Genomic DNA, 21,588 nt, shown 5'->3' with positions numbered 1-21,588 from the left:
TTCTAAGTATTCATCAAATCCGTTCAGCTTCTGGTGAAGTTTGTTTCCTGTTGTAGTCAGAGCTATGAGCAAGCTGGAGTGCGCGTGCCACAGAGTGAAATGGTGCTGGCACTGCTGCGTTTTGATCACTCGGCCTTAAACGTGTCGGTGTGTGAGGTGCTCTGATCCCGCACCGCAGCAGAAGCTGTGCACATCGTGGTGGCGGTAACGTCTGCTTCCTTACCTGGTGGGCTTCTGCCTCCTTTTCGTTACGGTGTGGAATACTGGTTTTCGTTCACAGCAGATCTGGTTTCCAAACCCTGCTATATATAGCTCTTTGAATGTGGTTTCCCCCGGCGTCCCCCCATGCCCTCGTTCAGGCACTGTTTTCTAGGCAAGGTCTCTTCTCTGCTGCCTCGTTGACGTGTCGGAACTGGAGGCTCGGCCGGATGCGCATGCTGAAAGGATTCAGGATTCCCCCTTTCGGAAGGCACTCGGCACGTGGGAGAGGTGGCAGCACGCGCCGGCCTGGCGGTCTCCGAGCCCAGTTCCCAGGGTGCACATCCGCTGGTTTTTCTCATGGAATTGCTCAAAACATCGAGACCCAGAAGCTCGCCTGTCCTAGCCCCTGACCCCGGCACACTGGGCTTGGGCCTTTCCTTTTGCCTCAGCAGGGCCAGACACCAACCTCAGCAGCAATCCTCCCGTCTGCTGCAGCTCCTTGTCTTTTTTTTACGCCTCCGCAGCAAGGCTTCAAGCTTGGTCTGCTCGGCTCGTGCCACCGGGGGCAACCCGTGGCTCTTCAGCAGGATTTGGTAGGACCAAATTGAGTAGGATTTGGGGCTGCAGCGCTGTGTTTCCTAGCTGGGGAGCTCCCTGCTGAGCAGGACTCGCTGTCGGGTGCCCATCCGCGGTGGTGTTCCCTGTGGCCACGAGGACGTCTCATTTTCACGCCACTCCCGTTGCTGTGTCAGAAGCCAGGTGCGTCCCTGTGGTGTGTCGGCACAGCCCTCGCCGCTTTGCTAACCAAAGCTGGAGCTGTGATGGACGGGAGGTGCAGAAATCGGTACGGCAGCATCCACGGCGCTGGTTTGGCAGAAATATCTGCCCGCCTGTGGTGTCAACTCTGCTGTCACCGTGGCTCAAATTTCCCAACTACATCATTAGTTAAAACCATTTCAGGTAACTGCACAGGCAAGGCCTGCAGAGTCAGGAAGAAGAAGCAAACGTTGATCTCGAACAATAGTTTTATACCCCCAAAGCAGGTAAAAGTAACTCTGTTGTTGTTGCTCTGGCACCTTTGTGTTTCCAGCCGTGCGGTGTACTTGAGCTCCTGGGCCTTTGTCTGGGGAACACGCGGCTCGGAGTTGTAAGTGCGATAAATTTGGTCTTATTTCACGAAGGGAGGCTCGGCCGTGAATTTGAAAATACCTGCGTTGCCTTGGGTGGGTCCTGAAGCAGAGAAAAATCAAGGCGCGGTGTCTGTGGGAGCAGCTGTAGGCCATCGGTGTGACTTCTCAAAGGTTTCTTTTAAAATCCGTTTGCGAGGGGCTCGACGTCGTGCGCAGGGACAGCCTCAGCACGGCTTCACCTGCTGCGGTTGTCGCCAATGCCATCGGTTGTTGTCGTGGCCCATCTCAAACCCCATTCATGTTTTGCATTTTACATTCCGCCGCTCCCCCGAGCCAGGGCTGCGGATCGCCGTAACTGCGCTAACGAGAGCGGTATCTCGCAGAGGGTGCTGCTGCGTGGCTTTGTCATCCATCGAAGGCTCTTCCTTTGCATTTAAAGGATTGCGTTGCTAAATTCCCGTGAAATTGTGTATGTTCTTCTTGTGAAACTGGTTCTTGGTTGCTAGATTGCTCCTCCTGCTCCTGGCAGGATCAGGTGTCTGCCTCTTGCTGCTACACGGAGCTCATTCTTCAGATATGCAAGTGCGGCTCTGCACATTTTACTTTTTAATCAAGGGACAGGCTCCCAAAACAACGCTACAGTTCTGCGGGCACATCGGGCCGAACGCATCGCAGGGTGCTGGACTGAGTGTTTATTCTAGATAATCGCTGTTCAGCTCTGCGGCTCTACGTTTAATTCTTCAGACTGCCGGGCTCGGTTTTTGCTGGGGCGCTGTGACGTTGTTTTCTTGCTCTTTGCTATTAAAGGTGGTATATTTAAAAAATAAAAAGAAAAAAAATATAAAAAAGGAACTGAACTGCCTCTTTTTCCTTTTCTGTAACGCCACTTCTTAATATAGCCTTTTTGGTGAATTCTGCGTGCTAGCAGATGATGTAAACCCAAGTGCATCTTAAAGAGGAGTGTGGTTTTTCGGGGAGGTGGCGGCGGCGGTTCTAAGCACTCTGTGGAGGTGGTCATTCTATATTTGAATGGTGGTAAAATCTTGCGGGGGGGCTTTTTTTTCTTTTTTTTTTTTGCAGTGGCATTTTTCAGAAATATTTGTAGCTGTAATTGAAGGATGTTGAAGCAAAGCGTTTGTCCAAATTTCCATCTCGTTGCTTTTCAGCCTCTTCCTTCAGATCTAGCCGTCTTTTTGGGGCCTCTGGATGGATCGTGCCTCTGCATAAAGCGGGCTCTTTCCCATAAAGCTGGTCCTGGGAATGTGACTGCTATGCAAAGAACCCGACGTCTCTGCTACCACCACAGGCCCGCGGTTCTCGATGGCCTTCTGGAGTTGGTGCCTCCTTCCCTGCCAGCCTCGGGGCTTTTCAGCGCTCCCGTCTGGCGCTCGCGGTTTGCATTTGAGGCATTTGAATGAATTTCATTCCGGTCTGCTCTCCGCCCAGCAGATTTGGCTCGGCTGATTTCAGTCGGGGGCAGCCTGGGACTGACTTGAAAGGAGGCAGGTCGACGCGGGGCCGAGCTCTCCTCCGCTCCCCTTCCCCAGCTCGCCCAGGGACGTTCAGCGGCCGTCGGCTCCTGCCCTGCTGCCTCTGCTGGGCTCTTCCCAGCCGCTGGTTTTCCAGCCGAACACCTCCAGGTGCTCGCTGCGGGTGGAACTGCGAGGTCAGAGCTCTGGGCTTTATTCGTGGTCGTGCTGTGGCTCGGGTTTTCAGTACAAGCTTCCTGCTGGAGCATGCAGATCGTAGGCATCCCAGGTGAGACAGCTCCGTCGAGTGCTTCCCCCTTCCCGCGGCACTACAGAAAGCCCAACGAGGATCTCGTGTAAAAGAAAACAGCCGCGGACGCCGGCAGTGTCCTCATGGTTGCTTTGTGCTCCTGCGAAGTGAGCTTCTTAAGCGCGTCAGCTGCCCCAGGATTTTGCAAGTTCAGTGTTTGTGGAAGGTGTTGTGCTCCGGTGAGCAGAAGAGCTCGAATTGCCGAGTGCGGATGGCGTGGCTCTGGGACGTGCTGGCTGATGGGCTCTGGGAGCACCTCCGGGCGGTTTGGGGCCAGGCCTCAGCGTTTCGGCCTTCAGCTTCTTTTTTCCTGAGTCTGGAAACAAAATGCTCACCTTCACGGGGCGTATTCCAGGCTGTGCCAATGGGGCATGTGCTGTCAGAGCAGCTGTATCCCAGCCCCTCCTTTCTTATGCCCTTGTTTCTTACCCTAAATGTGTTTTGTGGGACTTGGGCCTAGGGCTTAGCTTGTTTTCCTGTGCCTCAGTCAGCACCACGAGCAGTTTCCCCCTGGGTGAAGGAACTTTCCTAACTGTGCACGAATGGTTTCGTTATTCAAGTCGGTTCCACGGAGCCAACGCTGTAGGTTTGCGTGAAATGTTGGGTATTTCGTTTTTCTTCAGTCTTCCTCTAATGGCATCCTCCAAGTCATTTATGTATCTGTCTATGTCCTAATGTGGGCTTATTTCTGGAGTAGTGTTTTGAGTAGTTTTAACATGCTCAGGCTTTTATTTTGGTGTCTATAGGTATTTTTTCTATAAGTTTTTCCAAAAAATCACTCTATTGGCGATTCTTGGTGCTACTCTTACTCAATTTCCTGACAATCCTCTTCAGCAGTCACCTGAAGCTCAGCTGTCCCTTGGTCACGCATCGGGCTGTTCGTTCTGCCTTCTGAAATCAGGCCTGGGTCTGCTTCAAAGATAGCAATTTTTTGGATTAATCGAGAGGATTTCCGAATTATAGGTGATTAGATGAAACCATTTCTAGCTCTTCTTCGTAAGTTTGGCTGAATACAACGGAGGCATGTATTTAATCCACATATTTAATTCCCCTTTGCATGTGGTGGGGGGTACGGCTGCGATGATGCTGGCATTTTCTTCCCCTCTGCTCCGTTAGCTTTTGTTCCTTTTCTTTAACCTGTTGCTTCCGAGGGTTTTGTAGAGCATTGTACTCCGGCAGAGCGTTTAAGTGGGTTGAACGCAAGTCATTTGTATTTCTGAATAAAGCCTTGAAAAGTGATTTGGCTTGTCATCGGGATGATTCGCATCCCCAGTTGCAGAAAAGCCCCTGTCTAGTGTTAGTGTTGAAATATTGCCAGTACAGAGCAGATCTGAAGCATTAGCTTTTATTTATCTGCCTAAACTAGGCTTTGTCTGTATTTGACACTGCAGATCAAGGGGGGGAAATCAAGTGCCAATTTAAAATTTTCAGTAGAATATTTATCTCCCTGTATTTTCTTATAAATACTTGAAATATCTTAGTTTGTGGGCGGGTAGTATTGTCATGCAAATAGTTGTGGAAGAGTCATCAAGTAGCTTGTCAGCCGCTGATTTCCGTAGGAGCCTTGCCTGCCGTCCTTCCTCTCTTGAACTCTTGCCTCGAGGCTGAAAATACGATCTTCTGCGCTCCTCCTTGTCATCCTTCCCAGGTTAATTAAAGAAAAATGCAACTCTTCGTAGACTCTGCCTTGGAAAGCGTAGGCTGCGGAAGGTGCTGAGCTAATTAATCGTCCAGCGTTCGTCTCTGATCCGCTGACGGGACTTCGTGGATCGCCTTCGCTTTGGACTTTAGCTTTTGCCGTTGCGTGGTGGTGCACAGCTGTCTGGGTCTCGTGACCTTTACAGAAAAGGTAACGCCGCCGCTCCCCTTACGGCCGCTGCAGGCTGTGCAGAGATGCCTCGTTTGTTCACGGCGTGTTCGGGGGGGCCTCAGAGCTGCTCCGGGTGGCCCCGGGAGCGTTTAATGCCAGTAACCCACGGGCTCCTCGCTGCCGCTCGCGGTGACTCTTCTGGCGTTCACCACAACGCCTCTGTGCATGGGAGGTGCCAGCCCTGTCCTGCGGGGCTCTGCTCCTCGGCCCGTCCTGGATATAAGTGTGTGTTGGGCACATCTGCCCGCTGCGCGGCCCCTCGGGAATCTTGCTGGAGCCAGGATCCTGCCGGTGCGTTAAAAACAGTGCAGATCCACCGAACCGGACACCTTTCAAACAGGCACAGAAGAAACTGTTTAATTACAGTTTTTAGAAGTAATATTAGGCTGACGTTGACGTTCTGGCTTCACCTTGAGGGGAGTTTGGTGCCGCGTCCCGCGCTGTTGTTGGCTGCAGCAAGCACCAGAATAAATGCTTGTACAGCAGGTGAGCACCGGAGTGTGAGCTGTGGCTGGGCACGGTCGTGGTCTGTAACTCCTTGCGGAGAGGCAGAGCTCGAAGAGGGAATCAGGAGCCTGTTTCTGCTTTCAGTTCCTTTTCTTTTTTTATATGTTCTTTTTTAGTCTTTGGAAAAATAAATAAAATCAAATAAAAACACTTGCAGAGGCTGTGAGTATCTTTTACATTGTTGCTGGAACCTGCACTGGCATATTTTACTTTGCCAATTTTCCTGGCAATTAGCCAGGCTGGCCCTTTTCCTGTACTCCTGGGATTCGGAGGGGATCTCTGCGTGCGTGCCTTTGACTCCTGCATCCCTCCCTCAGTGCTAACGCTTTCCCCTTTTTCTCCCAGTTACCAGCATGTCCACAGATGGCGGCTTCGGTACAGCTGGCAACAGCGATGCCCAGCAAAGCCTCCAGTCCTTCTGGCCACGGGTCATGGAGGAGATCCGCAACCTCACAGTGGTAAGCGTCTCCACCAGTTGTGCTGTTTCTGAAGGATAAGCCTCTGTTTGGACGTGTTCCTGCTGCTTGTGGGATCCAGCAGGGCTGGCTGTTTACACGCTGCGAGGTGGCCCTAAAAGCTGATCATCGTCCAGCCGGGTTTTTGACTGTTTGCTACAACTCTCAGAACCTGAGACAGGCACTGGACGTAGCTGATGCACGGCGTGACGAGCTGTAATCATCACACATTCAGCTCCTTCTGGACAGGTATTTAGGTAGCTGCTCAGCCATTTTAGCCAGCGGGAGATCGAGGGATCTGAGGCCATACCTCATGCTGTAGGCAGGCTGTTTTACTGCTGTTCAAACTCAGCAATATAAAATCTGTGACAAGCATTACTTCCATGTAAGGATATCCTTACCAAAATACAGCTCTTAATCCTCCCCACCCCCGTTATGAATTCAAACATCTGGCTATTGGCAGACAGTTACAATTTTGTGAATGAATTTTTGGGTTTAGACTTCTGTATGCAACTGTCGTGCCCTCTTTCAGTAAAGTCTCCTTTGACAAGCCTGAAGTCTTGAAACTCCCTTGAATGCCAAGCGCATCATCATCACATGCTTTATTAATTTAAAGGCGTTTGATTAAGAAAAATCGCGTATAGGCTGAGAATAAGAATTGGACTAAGTAGCTTCTTTTTTTTTCCATCCCCAAAAGAGATGTGCCTGAGAACAAGGGCATATAATAAAAACGACTTTTCGAGAGAGATTGGTAGATCACTGTGATACAGTGGTCCTGAAAGCACGCTGCCGCGCGTTTAATGTGACTGCAAACAAAAGAACTCCAGTGGAAGACGGGCTGTTCAAAGTGAAAACCCCAATCAAGGAGTTTGAAGATAAGCTGCTTTTTTTCAGCCCGGGTGCGGATAGTTGATTAAAGAAACAGATGTAGAATTTTGTATGCATAACCAGAATTAATTACTTTCCTCTTTCAGTGCAGTGAATTCTTGTGTTCGAGAGCTGTAGTTTGTCTTCATCTCCACATGAAAGGGGTTTATTCTGCAGCTTATCAAGTATGGGCAGCTTAATTTTTAACTGCTGCATGAATCTATTTATTGCATCGCAAGGTAGTAAGCCCCTGAAAATTAGCTGAGGACACTGAAGGGGAGATGGCGAGGAAAAGGGATAACAGCAGCGTAATCAAATCCTGATTTTTTTTTTTTGTGCATCTTATTGAAAGTGCTCCCGTGTAAGTACCCTTGGAGCTTGTCTGCTTGTACTGTGTAGTAGAGGTCAGAGCAGCTCTTTGATGGAAAAGCCTGCTCTGCTCGCCTGCTTTTCACAGTTCTCTCTGGCTCTGTGCACTTGCCAGGTGCCACCACTAGCTGGAATTCAGGGGAGGAAAGAAGGGCACTGCTTTATAAGAACAAACCAGAGGTCCCTGTTCTCTGCCCCGCAGGACAAAAGGGACTGTAGCCTGGTCTTGGAGAAATAGGAGACGGGACTGGGCTGAAACCAGCGCTTCAGCTCCACAGTGAGTTAGAAGTGGCCTGTGAAAACATCGAGACCTAATTTGGAAAAAAGAAAAGATGAAGAATTGGTGCCTGAAGTTTGTTGTGCTGGGCAGTAGCCAGTAGTGGTCATGCTTCCCTTCACCATGGGACTTGCGTATTAATTTTGATTTATGTGACGTTTGCCCGTCAGCCTTAAAGGAATAAAGGAGCCTTAAATTTCTGTAATTTCTCTCACTGTCTCTTTTCTCTAATGATTTTAATAGCATCGTACCTTGTGCAATGCACTTGTAAGTGCAAGTGTCTACTTGCAGCTCTGCTGTTCGTGGAAGTTAAATGCTTAGCACCATTAAGAGTCTTACAAATTAGGAATTTTGTCTTCATCTTTCTTTGAGGCTTGCCCAAACCTCACGGGGCTCTTTAAAAGGGAATGAGCTTAAGAAAATAAACTCCAGAAAACCTTTGGGATATTTTTTCATGCCCTAGCAACCCCTTAAGTTGTTTATGTGGCGGTTACTGGTTGGAAGTGCCACCCCGAGCACGCCGTGCGTTCAAGCACCGGGCCCAGCCCTGGCTGCTCTCTTCTCCTGTTGCCCCAGGTCCTTCCAAAACACCACCCCGGCCCTGCTGCTGCCAGCAGCACCACATTCGCACTTCTTTCCAGAGCAAGGGCAGACTTCTTTATTTATATATATATATACGTACACAGCCCTAAAATATAAATTTTTATATCAAAATTAAATAAAATACCCCCTGCTGGAGCGCTGGCTGGGCCATGTACAGCTTCCATATTTTGTTTCAATAGAGAACAGCATTTTCAGCATTTTTTTCCCTCTTTTGTTTCACTAACATGTCTTGCAGTGCTTTCTTCCCCAGAGAAATGAGTTTCCTTTTATTTCTTTTGACATTCTTGTAAAGAAGGGAAGATGTTTTTGAGAAGCCCTTTGTGGGCAGGGATTCTGCATTCCTGATGCAGGGGTACGTAGCCTCGGCCTTTATCCCTCGTTTAAGGGACTGCTGTTAGCAACACTGCATTTTTTTTATTCCTCTGTATCTTCGGAGAGGGGAGACCACGGCCTGTAGTGAAGCTCAGCAGCTTCCCTCACCCTGAGAGGGAGGTGTTGGTGCCTCCTTCCACGCTCGGTGGCACCTCTGTTGCTGCACACGCCGAGTACGTGCTCGCAGCTGAGCGGAGCAGGATGATTGATTACAGTGACAGCCTTCTCTCTCTCCGTCTCTTAAACCATCATTACACCATTTTGAGTCAGCGGTTCTTTTTTTGCTGGAGAATTGCAAGAAATCCATCTAAAAACGGGAACGGAAGAGGTTTTTGAACAAGGTTCTTGCGGACGTTTTTGACGCCAGGACCTGTATCGGGCAACAGCGAAGAGCAAGTAAAGCAAAGATTTCATCCTGTGGCCCCACAGAGCTCTTGTTTGCCTTCATTTTCTCAAGTGGCTTTTTGCAAATTCCATTGCTTTCTGGGTCCTAAGACACCTAATTGAATTAGTTGCTTCAAATACACATTTCTGCCTCTATTTATAACATCAGAAACATTCTGTTCTGCAGAATGACTTCAACTTTGAGGTGAAATTGTAAGTGCAAGTGTCTGACAGAAGACTGAAGTACAACTGTACCAGTATAAAACACAGAACAACAGATGAGAATGCTTGGATCTGCAGAGAAACTGCCATCCCTCAAAGAAAATAAGTCATTTTTATCTAGTTTTAGCCAGTTTAGTTTTGGACAATACAGATTTATTTTAACATTTCTTTCTTTTGTTTTCAGTTAAGTATCGCTAAAGAGTCTCTCAAATCTGAATCTCTCCGCAGAAAGACTTCCGAGTTCAAGAGCTGCCCCTGGCTCGTATTAAGAAGATAATGAAACTAGATGAAGATGTGAAGGTACAATCATGGTTTTTTTTCTTGGGTGTTTATGACCCTTTTGGTGGATGTTGTAGCTATAATTCCTTGCAATTCATTACTTGTTATTGTGTATAGTTATTTTTAAAGCACATTATAGAACAATTGCCTGGGATGCAGTATCAGCTGGCCTAGTATAATTAAACTGAACTGGGAAAGCGGAGTCATTTGGGATCTTTGCTTAAGACTTCTGCAATTGTGCTCTCTTCTGTTAAATAGCGATTTACTGCATCATTCTGGGCATTTTCTCTTTCATTTTTTTCTCTAGTGCTTAACTGTTTTTTCTTGTGTTTCCTCCTTATTTTTCTCAACTCTTTCTTTCACAAAGCTGTAGGGTGTTTAACATGAAGTGATACCACGTAAACGTGTGATACGCTGTTTAAAGTTCTGTGGAAAAATAAGTAATAATTTAGGTAGATAACATGGGTTTGATACCAGTATTTGAGCTGAACCCTTGACATCTGACTGATGAAGATAACACGTGAGTTGACTGATGAAAACTTAGCATAAAAGGAAAAGAGGAAGGAGTCACCTGTGGGGTGTTGATGCTTGCACTGCTCCCGTCCTCCCTGTTTTCTAAACTGGAAAACTGTCAGACGTGTCTCTCCTAAGAGAGAAGAGAACGGTTTGCACTTTCTTATTGTTTTTCTCAACGTGACACCATCCTTCTCGTAGGACAACCTTTAACGTTTAAAGGACATTCAGGAAAAAGGTGTGTGTTGTCCTCCTGTACAAGGGAGCTATTCATTCGGCCTGTAACCGGAATGAACCCAAGCCGCTGAGGTCCCAAGTTACTGCCTTAACCAAATGAGTGTCGGTTTTTTGATAATGAAGGGAAAGATGAGATTGAAGGGGAAATAAGTCTCTGGCCTTCTTTCAAGCATTATTTAACAAGAAGAAGCCTGTACTAGGAAGTCCTCAGTAATGCCAAACCAGCTAATAATGAAAGTGCTGAACTTGAGCTAGATGCTTCTTAAGGCAAAGGAATTTGGTAATTTGGTGAGGCACTTACGCCTCCAAGCCTCCTTTGCAATTTCTCCGTTCATTTCAACTTATATTGGTGTTACAATGATAAAGTAAGGGCCAGGTTTTGTAACGAGCCCTCAGCCTGTCCTGTTCAGTTTCTGCCCTCATTCAGAATCGTACGCACGTGCCAGGAGGAGGTGCTGGTTGTTACCCATAGCCGAGTATGCACCGTTGCCATTTGTAACTGCACGTTGCTGGCCTACCATAATCCAGCACAATACAGAGCTAACGTCTAACTAGTCACGTATGAAACAGGCTTGGAAGACAGCCTGTATACGAGCAGTACTCCTCACAGCGTGTTTAACTCAAGGCTGGTAATTATTTGGAGTGTCAGACCCATAGATCTTCTGTTACGGAAATTCCCCAAGCTTCACCGTTAAACAATGCAACCGTTCAGATTTGAGTAACATTATAAAGTTACCCTGACTACCACTCAGCTGCATTAGAATATTGATGGTAACCTCAAAAAAAAAGTCTGTAAATTTAATTACAGATGATCAGCGCTGAAGCTCCCGTGTTGTTCGCCAAGGCAGCTCAGATATTCATAACAGAATTGACTTTGCGAGCGTGGATACACACAGAGGACAACAAACGCAGGACTCTGCAGGTAACCGAGTTGCTCCTACCTAGCCTTCATCTGCTTCGTATGCTGTTTCCAAATTTTTGTTTCCATAATATGAGGTATGTTTTGTAGACAGTAACTTTAGTACCTGTGTTTATCACTACAAACCTGGGTACAAAGCACAGTGCCCCGTGTAACTTGAATGCTTTTTGCTTAACTTGGTCTTAAAAACAAACAGACGACAATAAAAACACACAAAGCTGCAGCTGTGTGCTAATTGTGGCCTGCTCTGATTACTCAGGGTACCTGTAACTGTTGAACTTCATCTGATTTGTTTGTCGGTAGTGATTCTCCTAATGTAAGCTTGTGGATGTTAGTCTGGGTTGATAAATGTGCAGAGATGAAAACAGAAATGCCCACCTCTACAACAGATTACTGTTCCCTTTGGGCTGGGAGTCAATTCTTAGTGGTTCAAGAGTAAACTGTAGCTCTTCAGGGTCTTTTATGAAAAACTTTGACACTTGCTTTGTCTTACGTATTGATCAGAACTACCTGACCCTGTAATAACCATCAGTCCAGGCCCTCAGATCAGAGGTGAGAGGCAGACGGTTAGGGCCGTGCTGGATCTCCCACACTCTGGTGCGGAGATTGCCATAGCGGCGAGCAGACAAGTCTGACTTCAGTCCAAAGCCGTGCTGTTGAGTGGGTGTCTAACCACTCAATCTTCACTAAATTGGGCTAATGCAACTTCCTTAATCCAGGCTTTAACGCGGTTACTGTGGGAAGGGTGTATTTGGTACACATACCAATAACGTGATGCTTCCTAAGTGGCAAGTGTTAACTCAGGCACGTCCTGTTAGCAGCTTTCAAGTTCTTATTTCAGAATTGTGCTTAAATCCTGATCCTAATGTATAAGACCTTTAATTGACCCAGGTTTTCTTTCTGAGCGCTTTGCCTTCCACAGCAGCTGCCATCCTGGAACAGCTGCTCCCCGCATGGTCAGTGCAGCTGGAGGAATGCAGGCTCTCTTATCAAGTATTTGGGAAAAAATTTCGAGTGGAGAGGTCTGGGTTATGGCAGTCTATTCCGAAGGAAATTGGATTGAACCCAGTCCTCAGCACGGAGAATGAAATACGAGAGACATCTGTTCAATAAAAGTTTTCTTCCTGGTGAAGATACTTTTATAATGTATGCTGCCTGCAGAACAAAAGAAATGTCTCTCTTGTGCTTTCTACGTGATCATTGTTTGGCACTTAAATGCCAAGACAGTATAAGGTTTAGAAATGTCAACTAACCTGAAATGTGAGGATTGATTGTCTTTTAAATTTTACCCACTCGTTAGGCAGCGTAGGCATCTTTGTCTCAACTCATGTTCATATACATGCTTTATAAATTTATCTTCAGCTAATGAAAATGAGGCTTTTAATAGCTTCTTGAATCAACTCTACTTTTTAAGGTGGCTTGCAAGAATTTTAAGATGACATTTTAAGAGAATTTTAAGATTTTAAGATGACAGTGCCTTTTTTTTCCCTTCAGATCTTAAGCAAATACATTTAAGTGATGACTTATTGCTGGCTGACTCTTTGTTCAGGTTTTTAATGTTTTGACCTGATGCTAATGTTTGGTTTTCTTTTTTTGGTTAAGATACAAAGGAAAAGGTTTATATATACATTGTATATAGCAGTTTTGAGAAGATACTTGCCTTGCCAATTTTTCTTAAAAGCTCATCGGCTCTTGCACATCCTTTTTCTGATGCATGTTTGGCCAGTTTGCTAAGTATGTTTTAATCTTCCTGCTTTCTTTTAACTATTTTGCCCTTCCACATGCTGAAGCTTGTTCTCTCAACATCTCTTGGGATTCCCCTGCCCTGAATAAGATGATCTTGTGATCCTGTGATTCTTCTTTTTCCCTCCTCTCCCCAATGTGTATTCTACATATGTTTCTAGTAATGCAGTTTCTAACTGTCATCTTCATCTTTTTGCAAAGCTTTTTTGCACAGATCTTTGGAGTAGGTTTTTGTTTGACCTTTTAAATTCTTCATTTTTAACGATTCCCCTTTTTTAATCTGCTAAAAGGTTTATGTCTGTTGTCATGAGCCCTCTAGTGAATTACATCAGTGCTGTTGTAAAGAATCTGTTTAGGCCTGGTGGGTGAGTGGATGACTGTAAAAGCCTGAGTTTGTGAAACACCTTTGATTAAAAAGCTTTAAGTTTATTCAGTGACAAAACCGACTTCTAAAGCTGAAGAATGGTTTTCTTTTTGTTGTTCTAGAGGAATGACATTGCCATGGCAATTACAAAGTTTGATCAATTTGACTTTCTCATCGATATCGTTCCAAGAGATGAACTGAAGCCTCCAAAGCGGCAGGTGAGACAGAAAAGCGGTTGCCCTGTTGTCTGTCCTTTCCTCAGTGTGATTTCACTCTCTAATTGGTAGAGTGTTAATAAAGAAGTCCAGAATCTCAGATTTAACCATGAAGTTTATGCCTCTCTTTTTTCACAGGTTTATTCACAGCAGTTTTCGGGTTCTTAATTTTTTATAGCTTGTATGGAGATTTACAGGAGTTTATCTTGGGGATTTAATTAAGTAACAAAAACATTACTAAATAGCTCTGAAAACAAATGTTGCCAGCTTTTAAAAAAAATAATTTTAAAAAGTGTGCTGAGTCTGCATCCTTTGAGTGTCGTAAAGGAAGAAACAGGCATCTTTGCATAGCAGTAGCACCTCCTGCATCCTTTGGGGCAGTCATTGCTACTGTAAACATCCTTGACTGGAAGCTGTAAGGTGTTAGAAGGAGCTTTCAGTCGGATGTTTACAGCGGCAGGCTGCTGCGGTCATCTGAGCACAAGATGTCCTTTGAAAGTTAACAGGCTCGCGCTTCACAAAGCGCTTGTTTCCCTCGTGTTTGAGACGGTGACGAAATTGCAGCGAGGTGGGGGTGAAGCTCTCTTGCCACTTCAAATGCACAAAGAAACAGATCCAGTTCTCTGGTAGACTGATTCATCTCCTTCGCTTAAAATCTTGTTCTTTTTGCTGCTAAAAGTTCACCAGCCCAGTGACTGTTGGTCTTTTTTATCCATTGCTTGAGAAAATGGCTGGGCTCCTGCTGCCGGTGCAGCTCCTCTAGGGAAGAGTTTGGGCAGGGCTGCACCTTGCTCAGCAGCTCCTGGAATCCTTGCCCAGGGCTTGACTGCAGCAATTTCTTCTCTGAACAGTAGATTGCAGTGGCTTATAACGATTTATGTGCTTTCTTCAGCTGGTTTTCTGATACTTTTGGAGGTTTGCAGTGCCTTAGTCTTTGAAATGTGCAAAATGATCCTTAAAATATCTTTTCTTATGAGTGCTACTGGGGAGGCTGGAATAGTGTAAAAACAACTAGCTGGCAAGTGTTTTACTTGGAATACAAGAGATGTCAAAGAAGAGATTCCAATATAAATCAGGATAGCGTGTAAGAAGATACCTACTGTGAGCACAGAGACAGCCTCGTTGTAGATCTGGATTCTGGAGGTTGCTGTTTGACTTTTTGTCTTGAAGTCCTCATGGTTCTACTGCCGTGACCGCCAAAGGGAGGAAATCTGCGCTTCATCCTTTTTGGTGATTTCCGGAAGCATTGTGACTTTCTAGTAAGTGAAGAAAATGCCTTTCTGTGTCACAATATATGCAGGAGTGTCTATGCCACTGCTGCAATCAGCTGTGGTTACAATTAGCAGTATCCCAAGACTTCGCTACTGGTGTGCTGGGAGCTCTGTAGTCCATACACACGGTGAACATCCCCTGTGGGAGCACGGCACAGCTCCTGCTCTTCAAGAGCTCCCTGCTGTATCCCTGCAGTAGTACAGCAGAGATGACTTACACAAAGTTCATTAGTTCAGTGTTAAATAAAAAGACTAAACAGCAGCTGGTGCAGCTGCTCTCAGTGTTGTGCTTAACTGGGGGGAAAGGGAACCCCCCTTTCAGTTTGGTTCATGTTGTAGTCTGAGGTAAGGCAGGTGTGTTCTGCCATTGCAAATTCAGTTCTTTTAGTGCCTCATTCAGTTATTCTACGTTGTAGTGCTATATATATCTATTTTTTTTGAGTACTTGGTGTTGGGGAGGGAGAACATTGCCCATGTTTTCCCTTGCTGGAGCCTTTTGATTTACAGCAAGAAGAAACCCCTCATGATTTAGAACCAAATTAATGCGTGAAGTATTTTAGTAACATGTGTTAGATGCATATAAGTTGCTAGGTTCACTTGTCTTGATGCGTCACACCACAAGTGTGTCTGTAGGATTGCACAGCATCAGCAGTGGGACCCTGTCAGGTTTGGATTGAAATAGGCCTTGGAGATCTCTCTCCCACAGAAATATTCACTCTTTCTGAACGCCGCTGAATCACTAGAAATACTTCTAGCGGCAAGAGAAGTTTGGAGAAATAGCTGCTTGATAACAGCACAGGTTAGGACTTTACAGTGGAAAATATTCCTCTGATTCAACAGTGTTGAAAAGTAGCTGCCTGTAGGCTGACAGCCTGCGCTTCTTGGCTGGGGGTGCAATCTGTATTTTATCTCTACCACGGAAAAGACTGTTTGACAAGTTAGCGTTGGTTACGTGGAAGAGCTGGGAATGAAGCCGTGACTGTTATGTTGCTCCGGTAACTAGAGCTATGGCTTGAAAATAAAGGATGGCAAGCGATGCGATATAACCTACTGCAAGCAGATTGGGCTTTAAAGTCATTTTGGTGTCTAGCAAAGGCAGCTTTAACCTGGAATAGATACCTAGGGCCTTAATCGAGGTTTTGGTTAGGAACTGAGGATTGGAGTGCTCTAGAAATAGTGTCTAAGGCCTGGGCTTCACAGAAAGAGCGACGGCTCTCCTGGGCGTGCAGGTTTATGATTAGCTGGAGACGTGTCCTGTTGAATATATATTTTAAATTTGTTATTAATCCCTTCCCTAGAGGATTTGATGAAGCGAGGAGGAATTAATCAGTGAACCGCTGTGTGTAGGAAGTCCTGTATGTGTCTGATTGCAGTGCTGTGGGGCAGTGCCGATGTTTGCTCAGAGCGCCCCGCTCTGAAGTCGCTCCTTGATTACAGCCAACTGTGAACAGCTTAACCTTTGGGGCGTAACCTTCTGGTAGGCTGTTGAGAAATCTCCCATTGCTAAGTCCTTTGTTTAGCTGCTGTCCCTCTGAGAGACTAGCATCTAGGGGAAAAGGCTCTCTTACTCAAGCCTGGTGCCCATCTAGACAGCATACACCAATTCTGTTTTAACACAAATTCTTCTTTTTCCGTCCAGTTGGGTATGCTGAAGGTAAGCCACAAGTGAGCTGCTTCTAACGCAGGGGAGTGGAAGAGACTCGTGCAGCCTGGAACCTGCCATGTTGTAGCACGTGTAAACATCCTACACTCTCAGCTGTGAACTCGAGGTGGCTGGGAGAGGATTGTTTACGCCTTCTGCCATGGAGTGAACATCTGGTGAGCCGCATCCTCCGCAAGGTGCAGGGTCTGACTGCTCCTCCGGGGAGCCTGAGAGTTTGGAGTCTTCAGCGTTAACTGCTTGCCACTTAACATAATCTCTCAAAATCTTGCCTAAAATTCCTTGCCTAAGATACTGTTAATCACAAGGGGCTTTTCTCTTCCAAAGACATCCTTAGATAAAGCAAAACATCAGACAGTGAGCTAGAGCAGAGGCTTTTTCTTCACGCTCTTGAGAGATTCCTGCTACCAGCAGAATCAGGCTGCCAAGCCGTGGTGCAAGATGAAGTTGTTACAGTTCTGGAAAAGCTGGATTTAAATAAATAAATAAATAAAGGCACTACAGTATACATCAAGTGCAAGCCTTCTATTCTGAGGGGCTTAACATCAGCGCTAGATTAAGATTTGTGTTGGACGTGTGGGCTGAGAAGAGGGTTTCGCTGACAGATGAGGCTCTGTAAGTCTTCCTGGTGCATTTGCAATTCATTCTGTGCTGAGATAACAGGCGATGATGGAATTTGCTGATGAGGAGCTGCGTGGTTTTCAGCTATGGTAATTTTATACATTCGCTTCTCATAATGAAATTGGTGACTACATTATTATACGTAAGATATTGGAGATGGTTTTGATTTCCATATGGCTGAATAAATCAGGAGAGCCGGTTTGGATTTGTCATCTCAGGGTTACTTGAGTTAAACTGTTAGGGCTGAGGTATTGATCATGGTTTCCCGTGGGGTCTGCTTATGGGGGGGGTGTTTGGATGGCGGATGGGGTGGGCAGTTTGTGGATCAGTTCCCTCCCCGTTCACCTACTTTTTCCCTGTGCTGCAGGAGGAGGTGCGTCAGGCTGTGACCCCAGCCGAGCCCGTACAGTATTATTTCACGCTCGCCCAGCAGCCTGCTGCAGTGCAGGTTCAGGGGCAGCAGCAAGGGCAGCAGACCACGACGTCCACGACCACCATCCAGCCCGGGCAGATCATCATCGCCCAGCCGCAGCAAGGGCAGGTGAGTGCTGAGCGGAGGTCAGGGGCTTTGCAGCCCGGTGGAGCCACTGAAACCTTCGACTCTGCGTGTCGTGCTTTGCACTCTCCGGTTCTCACTGCCCAGAACAGTCAATAACAAAACAGAAATGTGTTTTCCTTTGCAACACAATGAGGTGGCTGAAACACTGAATTGCACTGATCTACTAAACAGAGTAGAAATATCCTTTTGCTGTAACGTAAGGTTGTGTTGTTTTATAGGAAGTGCAGTGCATTGTTACTCAAGAGCAGTGGCAGCCATAGGATGAATTCTCTTTTCCCCATGCAAGTGAAGCTGGAATAAGTTCGAGGCTGTGTTTGTACACTGTCAATCATGTGACTTAACACGTGTGTGTTTTTTTCTCCACTCCTCACCTTTATTAATAGCATACTGACGTTAGGAAATAAATTTATTTGAATAAAACAATGAACAGATGCTTTAAGAGGCACAATGTTGATATTGATAGAGAAACGGGGCCTGCTCTGCTTTTCCTAAAAGATCATTTTCCTTTATCTGGCAAATAGTCGTGGTGTGTTGGTGAGGCTGGTATGGCACCTTTTGCTTTTGTAGGAAGCACGTTCCAGTTACCAGGCCACTGCTCTCTTCAGAGCTCTGAAGTCTCAGTTTGAGCCCTTACTGGCATGCATTTTCTTGAATAGATTTGGCACGTCTCTGTGCCTCTCTTTGGCACAGTTACCTGTAAAATCAGAAAATCAGGTTCCTGCTTCACAGCAGTGCCGTAAAGATAAGCGTGCAGGAGCAGGCCAGGTGTTCAGAGACCTTAATAACGAGGATCACGTAGGTCCCGGTTTCTCTTCAAGGCGGTTTAAGCATCAGGAAATAACGGTGGGTCTCGGAAGCAGTCTGCCTGTGGCTTTCGGCATCGTGTGGCTGGCTCGCCTGTGTTCGGTCCTTGCTTGGCCCTTACCCGCTGTTCTGAACGCAGACCACCCCTGTGACGATGCAGGTGGGAGAAGGCCAGCAGGTGCAGATCGTGCAGGCCCAGCCGCAAGGACAGACCCAGCAGGCGCAGAGCGGGACCGGGCAGACCATGCAAGTCATGCAGCAGATCATCACCAACACAGGAGAGATCCAGCAGATCCCGGTAAGGCTTCTTACCACTGGAAACGTGTAATGTTGTAAACAAACCGTCTGCTGGTGTTCTGGCATGAGACTGTACATGGATGCTTTTGGTTTTTTTAACTGTAAGAGGAAGTTTGGATTGAGTGGTGTGTTTCCTGCACTAGGAGAGGAAAACTAACCAGGTGTGACATGAAGGGGGAAATAAATCCAACCCATCTAGTGCAGACTCAGTGCCCACCACCACCACTTCCCCCTGAGTGGAATACTTACAATTAGGAAGCAATAAATAAAAATACTTCCTGGGTAAACCTTAGTTCTCCACTACAGCATGGTTTCAATAAAGCGTAATTAACTTCTGTTGCCTTTTCTTGGTTCTGCCTCTGCAAATCTGAAGTCGTGACCTGGCAGACTGAGTGGGAAAGGTGCCATCTGTGAGTTATTTATAAGCTTTTATGTTATAAAAAATATTTTACGAAATACTTTGGAGGAATGGCTTTGCAGAACCAGGAAATATCTTCTCGCTTTCACATTAGCATAGATCTGCTGAGGGCTTAAGAATGGGATTTTGAGTACCCAACATCAGAAGTAAATTTTGGCACATGTCCTAGGTAAACACATGGGTCAAAAAATGGCATTTTTTTCCCCCTCTTTGTAGCTTCTAATGACCACAAAGCTGGGTCTCTTGGTTCCCGTCTGGAAAATTTCGCACCTCTTAAAGAAAAAAAAATCCATCCAGTTCTGTGTACTTAACCAGCATACAAAGGTCAGAACAAGTGACCGAGACACTCACTTCACTTTGATTTCTCTTATTATGAGGCTTTTACCCATGGCTGGGGCAAAACCGATCTTTTACACAGGTCTGGCTTGTCAAGATTTGCTAAGCTTCCCTCTGTCTCTTTGTGCTTTGACACAGCATCTTGAGAAAAGTTCAGGTGGGAGGTGCTGCCAGATTTTTCCAATTCACTTCCCACTTCTCATCTCTTAAATCTTCAGCTAATTCCGACTGCTTGGCTTAAGGTGTTGGTCAGAAAGGAAGCGCACTGCTTGCCAAATGCAGTGTTTTACTACAAGCAACCTTTTTTCTCCTCTGCGTTCTCCACTGCCTTTCTCTTACATTCTTATTTTTTCTTTCTTTCTTTATGGAAGTCTCTCTGAGATACTTGTTCTTAAAAGCCTTTTGGAGGGGGATCTGCACCCCTGCCTAAGTGAATCTGTTACAACAGTACCAGTGTTGCAGCATCCTCCCTTGGTTTGGCAACAGAAGAACAGTTCAAACTTGTTTTCCAGTCGTCTCTGGTGAATGCTGCAACTCCCTGCAAGAAAAGGATTTGGAGATCTACTAAGGGAAAGAAATCTTTATAAAGCAGCTGTGAGGGGACGGTAGTGTTGTGCACAAAGTGCTGTTCTACGCATAGGTGCATCCAGTTTTAAGTGATCGTGTGCTTTATGAAAATATGTGTCTGGAGACTTTTTAATTAGTGCCTGGTTTTGGCCAGGCACATTCTTCTACCATCCTCTTGCCTGGTAGCATTTAAGAGCAGGTAGTTATGTCTGGTCCTCGGATGCTGCTTAAATTTGCAGACGTGAGATTGGAACTGTCAAGTGCCTGAGCATGGAAGCTTTGTCTTCAGGAGCACTTGAGTCTCTAACAAGCGCAAGACTATAAAACAGCATAACTTTGGAGTGGTGTTTTAATGAAATACTCACAATTCTCTGCTCAGTATTTAGCAGAGATGCTGTTTTGCCTGTAGTTAAACAGATCTCCTTTTAATCACAACGTGTTGAAGAATCACAGTTTGTGGCAGATGAAACACCTTTCCCCCTTTTTGTTTCCAACAAATGAAGTACAATGGGACGCGGGAGCCGTGCACTCACCACGAGAGCTTGTTAGTGCCTCAACCTGGAAAGCATTTTGTAAGGTTTCACAGAACGGCAGTGCTCGGTCTATTCAGTGCTGCCATCCATTTCGCTCTTTCTGCTGTGCTTTTATTTTTCCCTTAAGTTTCCTTTCTTTCTCAATATAGTTACCGTTGTCTTCTGATGGTTCTTTTTTTTCACCCTGGTAGCTGTTAGGGTTCAGCTAAGAATCCTCAATGCAAATACAAAAGTTTGAAACACTCTCGTAAAACCGGGAGCATCTCTGATGATTGCAAGAGTGTTGAGAGAATCTTACCTAAGTTCTCTGCTGGGTTTCTACACGCTCCTGATACTCTGCTTCTTCCCTGTGTTTGCTCTAGGACCGTGGGTTGCCTGTGGGAAGGTGGCTTTATTCTTTTTAAAAACTAGTAAAGTTGGAAGGAAGGAAGTGTATGCATCAATTAATGGTAATCGTTTGTTTTCCCATGTTAATTTTGTGTTAAATTTCATCTGCATCTTAGCCTAAGCATCGCCGGGCCAGCTCTTTGGAGCTTACTGACATTTCTGGAAGAGCAGTTTTTCTAAATCACTTTGATCCATTCCGTTAGTAGTATAGTTAAAATCTAAGCAGGAAACCCCCAGTGTGGAAAACATGCTCTGCAGGCAGATCTCAGTGCAGAAACAGATTCTTTATTGAAATGTTTATGCTCATGTGGAGTTTATTTGCTCTTGAAATAATATTGGAGCTTTTAGACACAGCTGGTGAAGTCAGCGGTGTTTGTGTAAATGCCAAGACCATGTTCTAGGCACTTCCAACCTTTGTCAAGTGAGCCGTGTTCAAGTGTTTTGTATGTCTGTCTTTTACTGTTTTTAAAAAGAAGAAAACTTAAAATATTTTTGTGTATAATTAACCTTAAGGCTATGAATCTATAAATAAGACAAAATGAAAAATTCAAGAGTAATATCAATCATGTGGTGAACTTTTTATTGCTTCTCAGATGGGTATTAGCAGTATTAGCTGTTTGTATCGCAGAAAATGCAAAATGAGAGGTGAGGTTACTACGATGACACTTTCTTCACGTCCCACTCCCCCAGGCATCTGCCCTTGCAAGATCTGGGTTGTAGGAAATAAATCTACATGTGAATGTAAAGCACAAAGCACTGACGCAAAGTATTGGCCTCTGCCAGGTGGGGAAGAGCCGTATTTAAAGGTTCCAAATACTATCTTGCAATA

At 45.7% G+C, this 21,588-nt stretch overlaps 1 protein-coding gene across 19 annotated transcripts in view; it reads left to right on the top strand.

The window, feature by feature from the left end:
* NFYC (nuclear transcription factor Y subunit gamma) overlaps positions 1-21,588 on the top strand; it is a 33,746-nt gene that overhangs the window by 9,321 nt on the left and 2,837 nt on the right. For 9 of the 19 annotated variants that reach the window (XM_080567173.1, XM_080567175.1, XM_080567177.1 and 6 more), the window contains exons 2-7: positions 5,833-5,945; positions 9,265-9,336; positions 10,874-10,987; positions 13,214-13,309; positions 17,226-17,399; positions 18,361-18,519. In XM_080567173.1, the coding sequence (XP_080423299.1) occupies positions 5,841-5,945; positions 9,265-9,336; positions 10,874-10,987; positions 13,214-13,309; positions 17,226-17,399; positions 18,361-18,519 (720 nt within the window). In that variant the 5' untranslated portion in view covers positions 5,833-5,840. Of the gene's footprint in view, positions 1-4,758; positions 4,960-5,832; positions 6,192-9,264; positions 9,337-10,873; positions 10,988-13,213; positions 13,310-17,225; positions 17,400-18,360; positions 18,520-21,588 lie in introns of all 19 variants that reach the window. The other 10 variants (XM_080567181.1, XM_080567179.1, XM_080567191.1 and 7 more) reach the window with 3 other exon arrangements.

This window comes from Anser brachyrhynchus (assembly GCF_964034855.1).
Source record: "Anser brachyrhynchus genome assembly, chromosome: 24".
Classification (NCBI taxonomy): domain Eukaryota; kingdom Metazoa; phylum Chordata; class Aves; order Anseriformes; family Anatidae; genus Anser; species Anser brachyrhynchus.
Note: the sequence above shows the minus strand (reverse complement) of the source record. Positions and strands in the feature narration are given on the sequence as shown.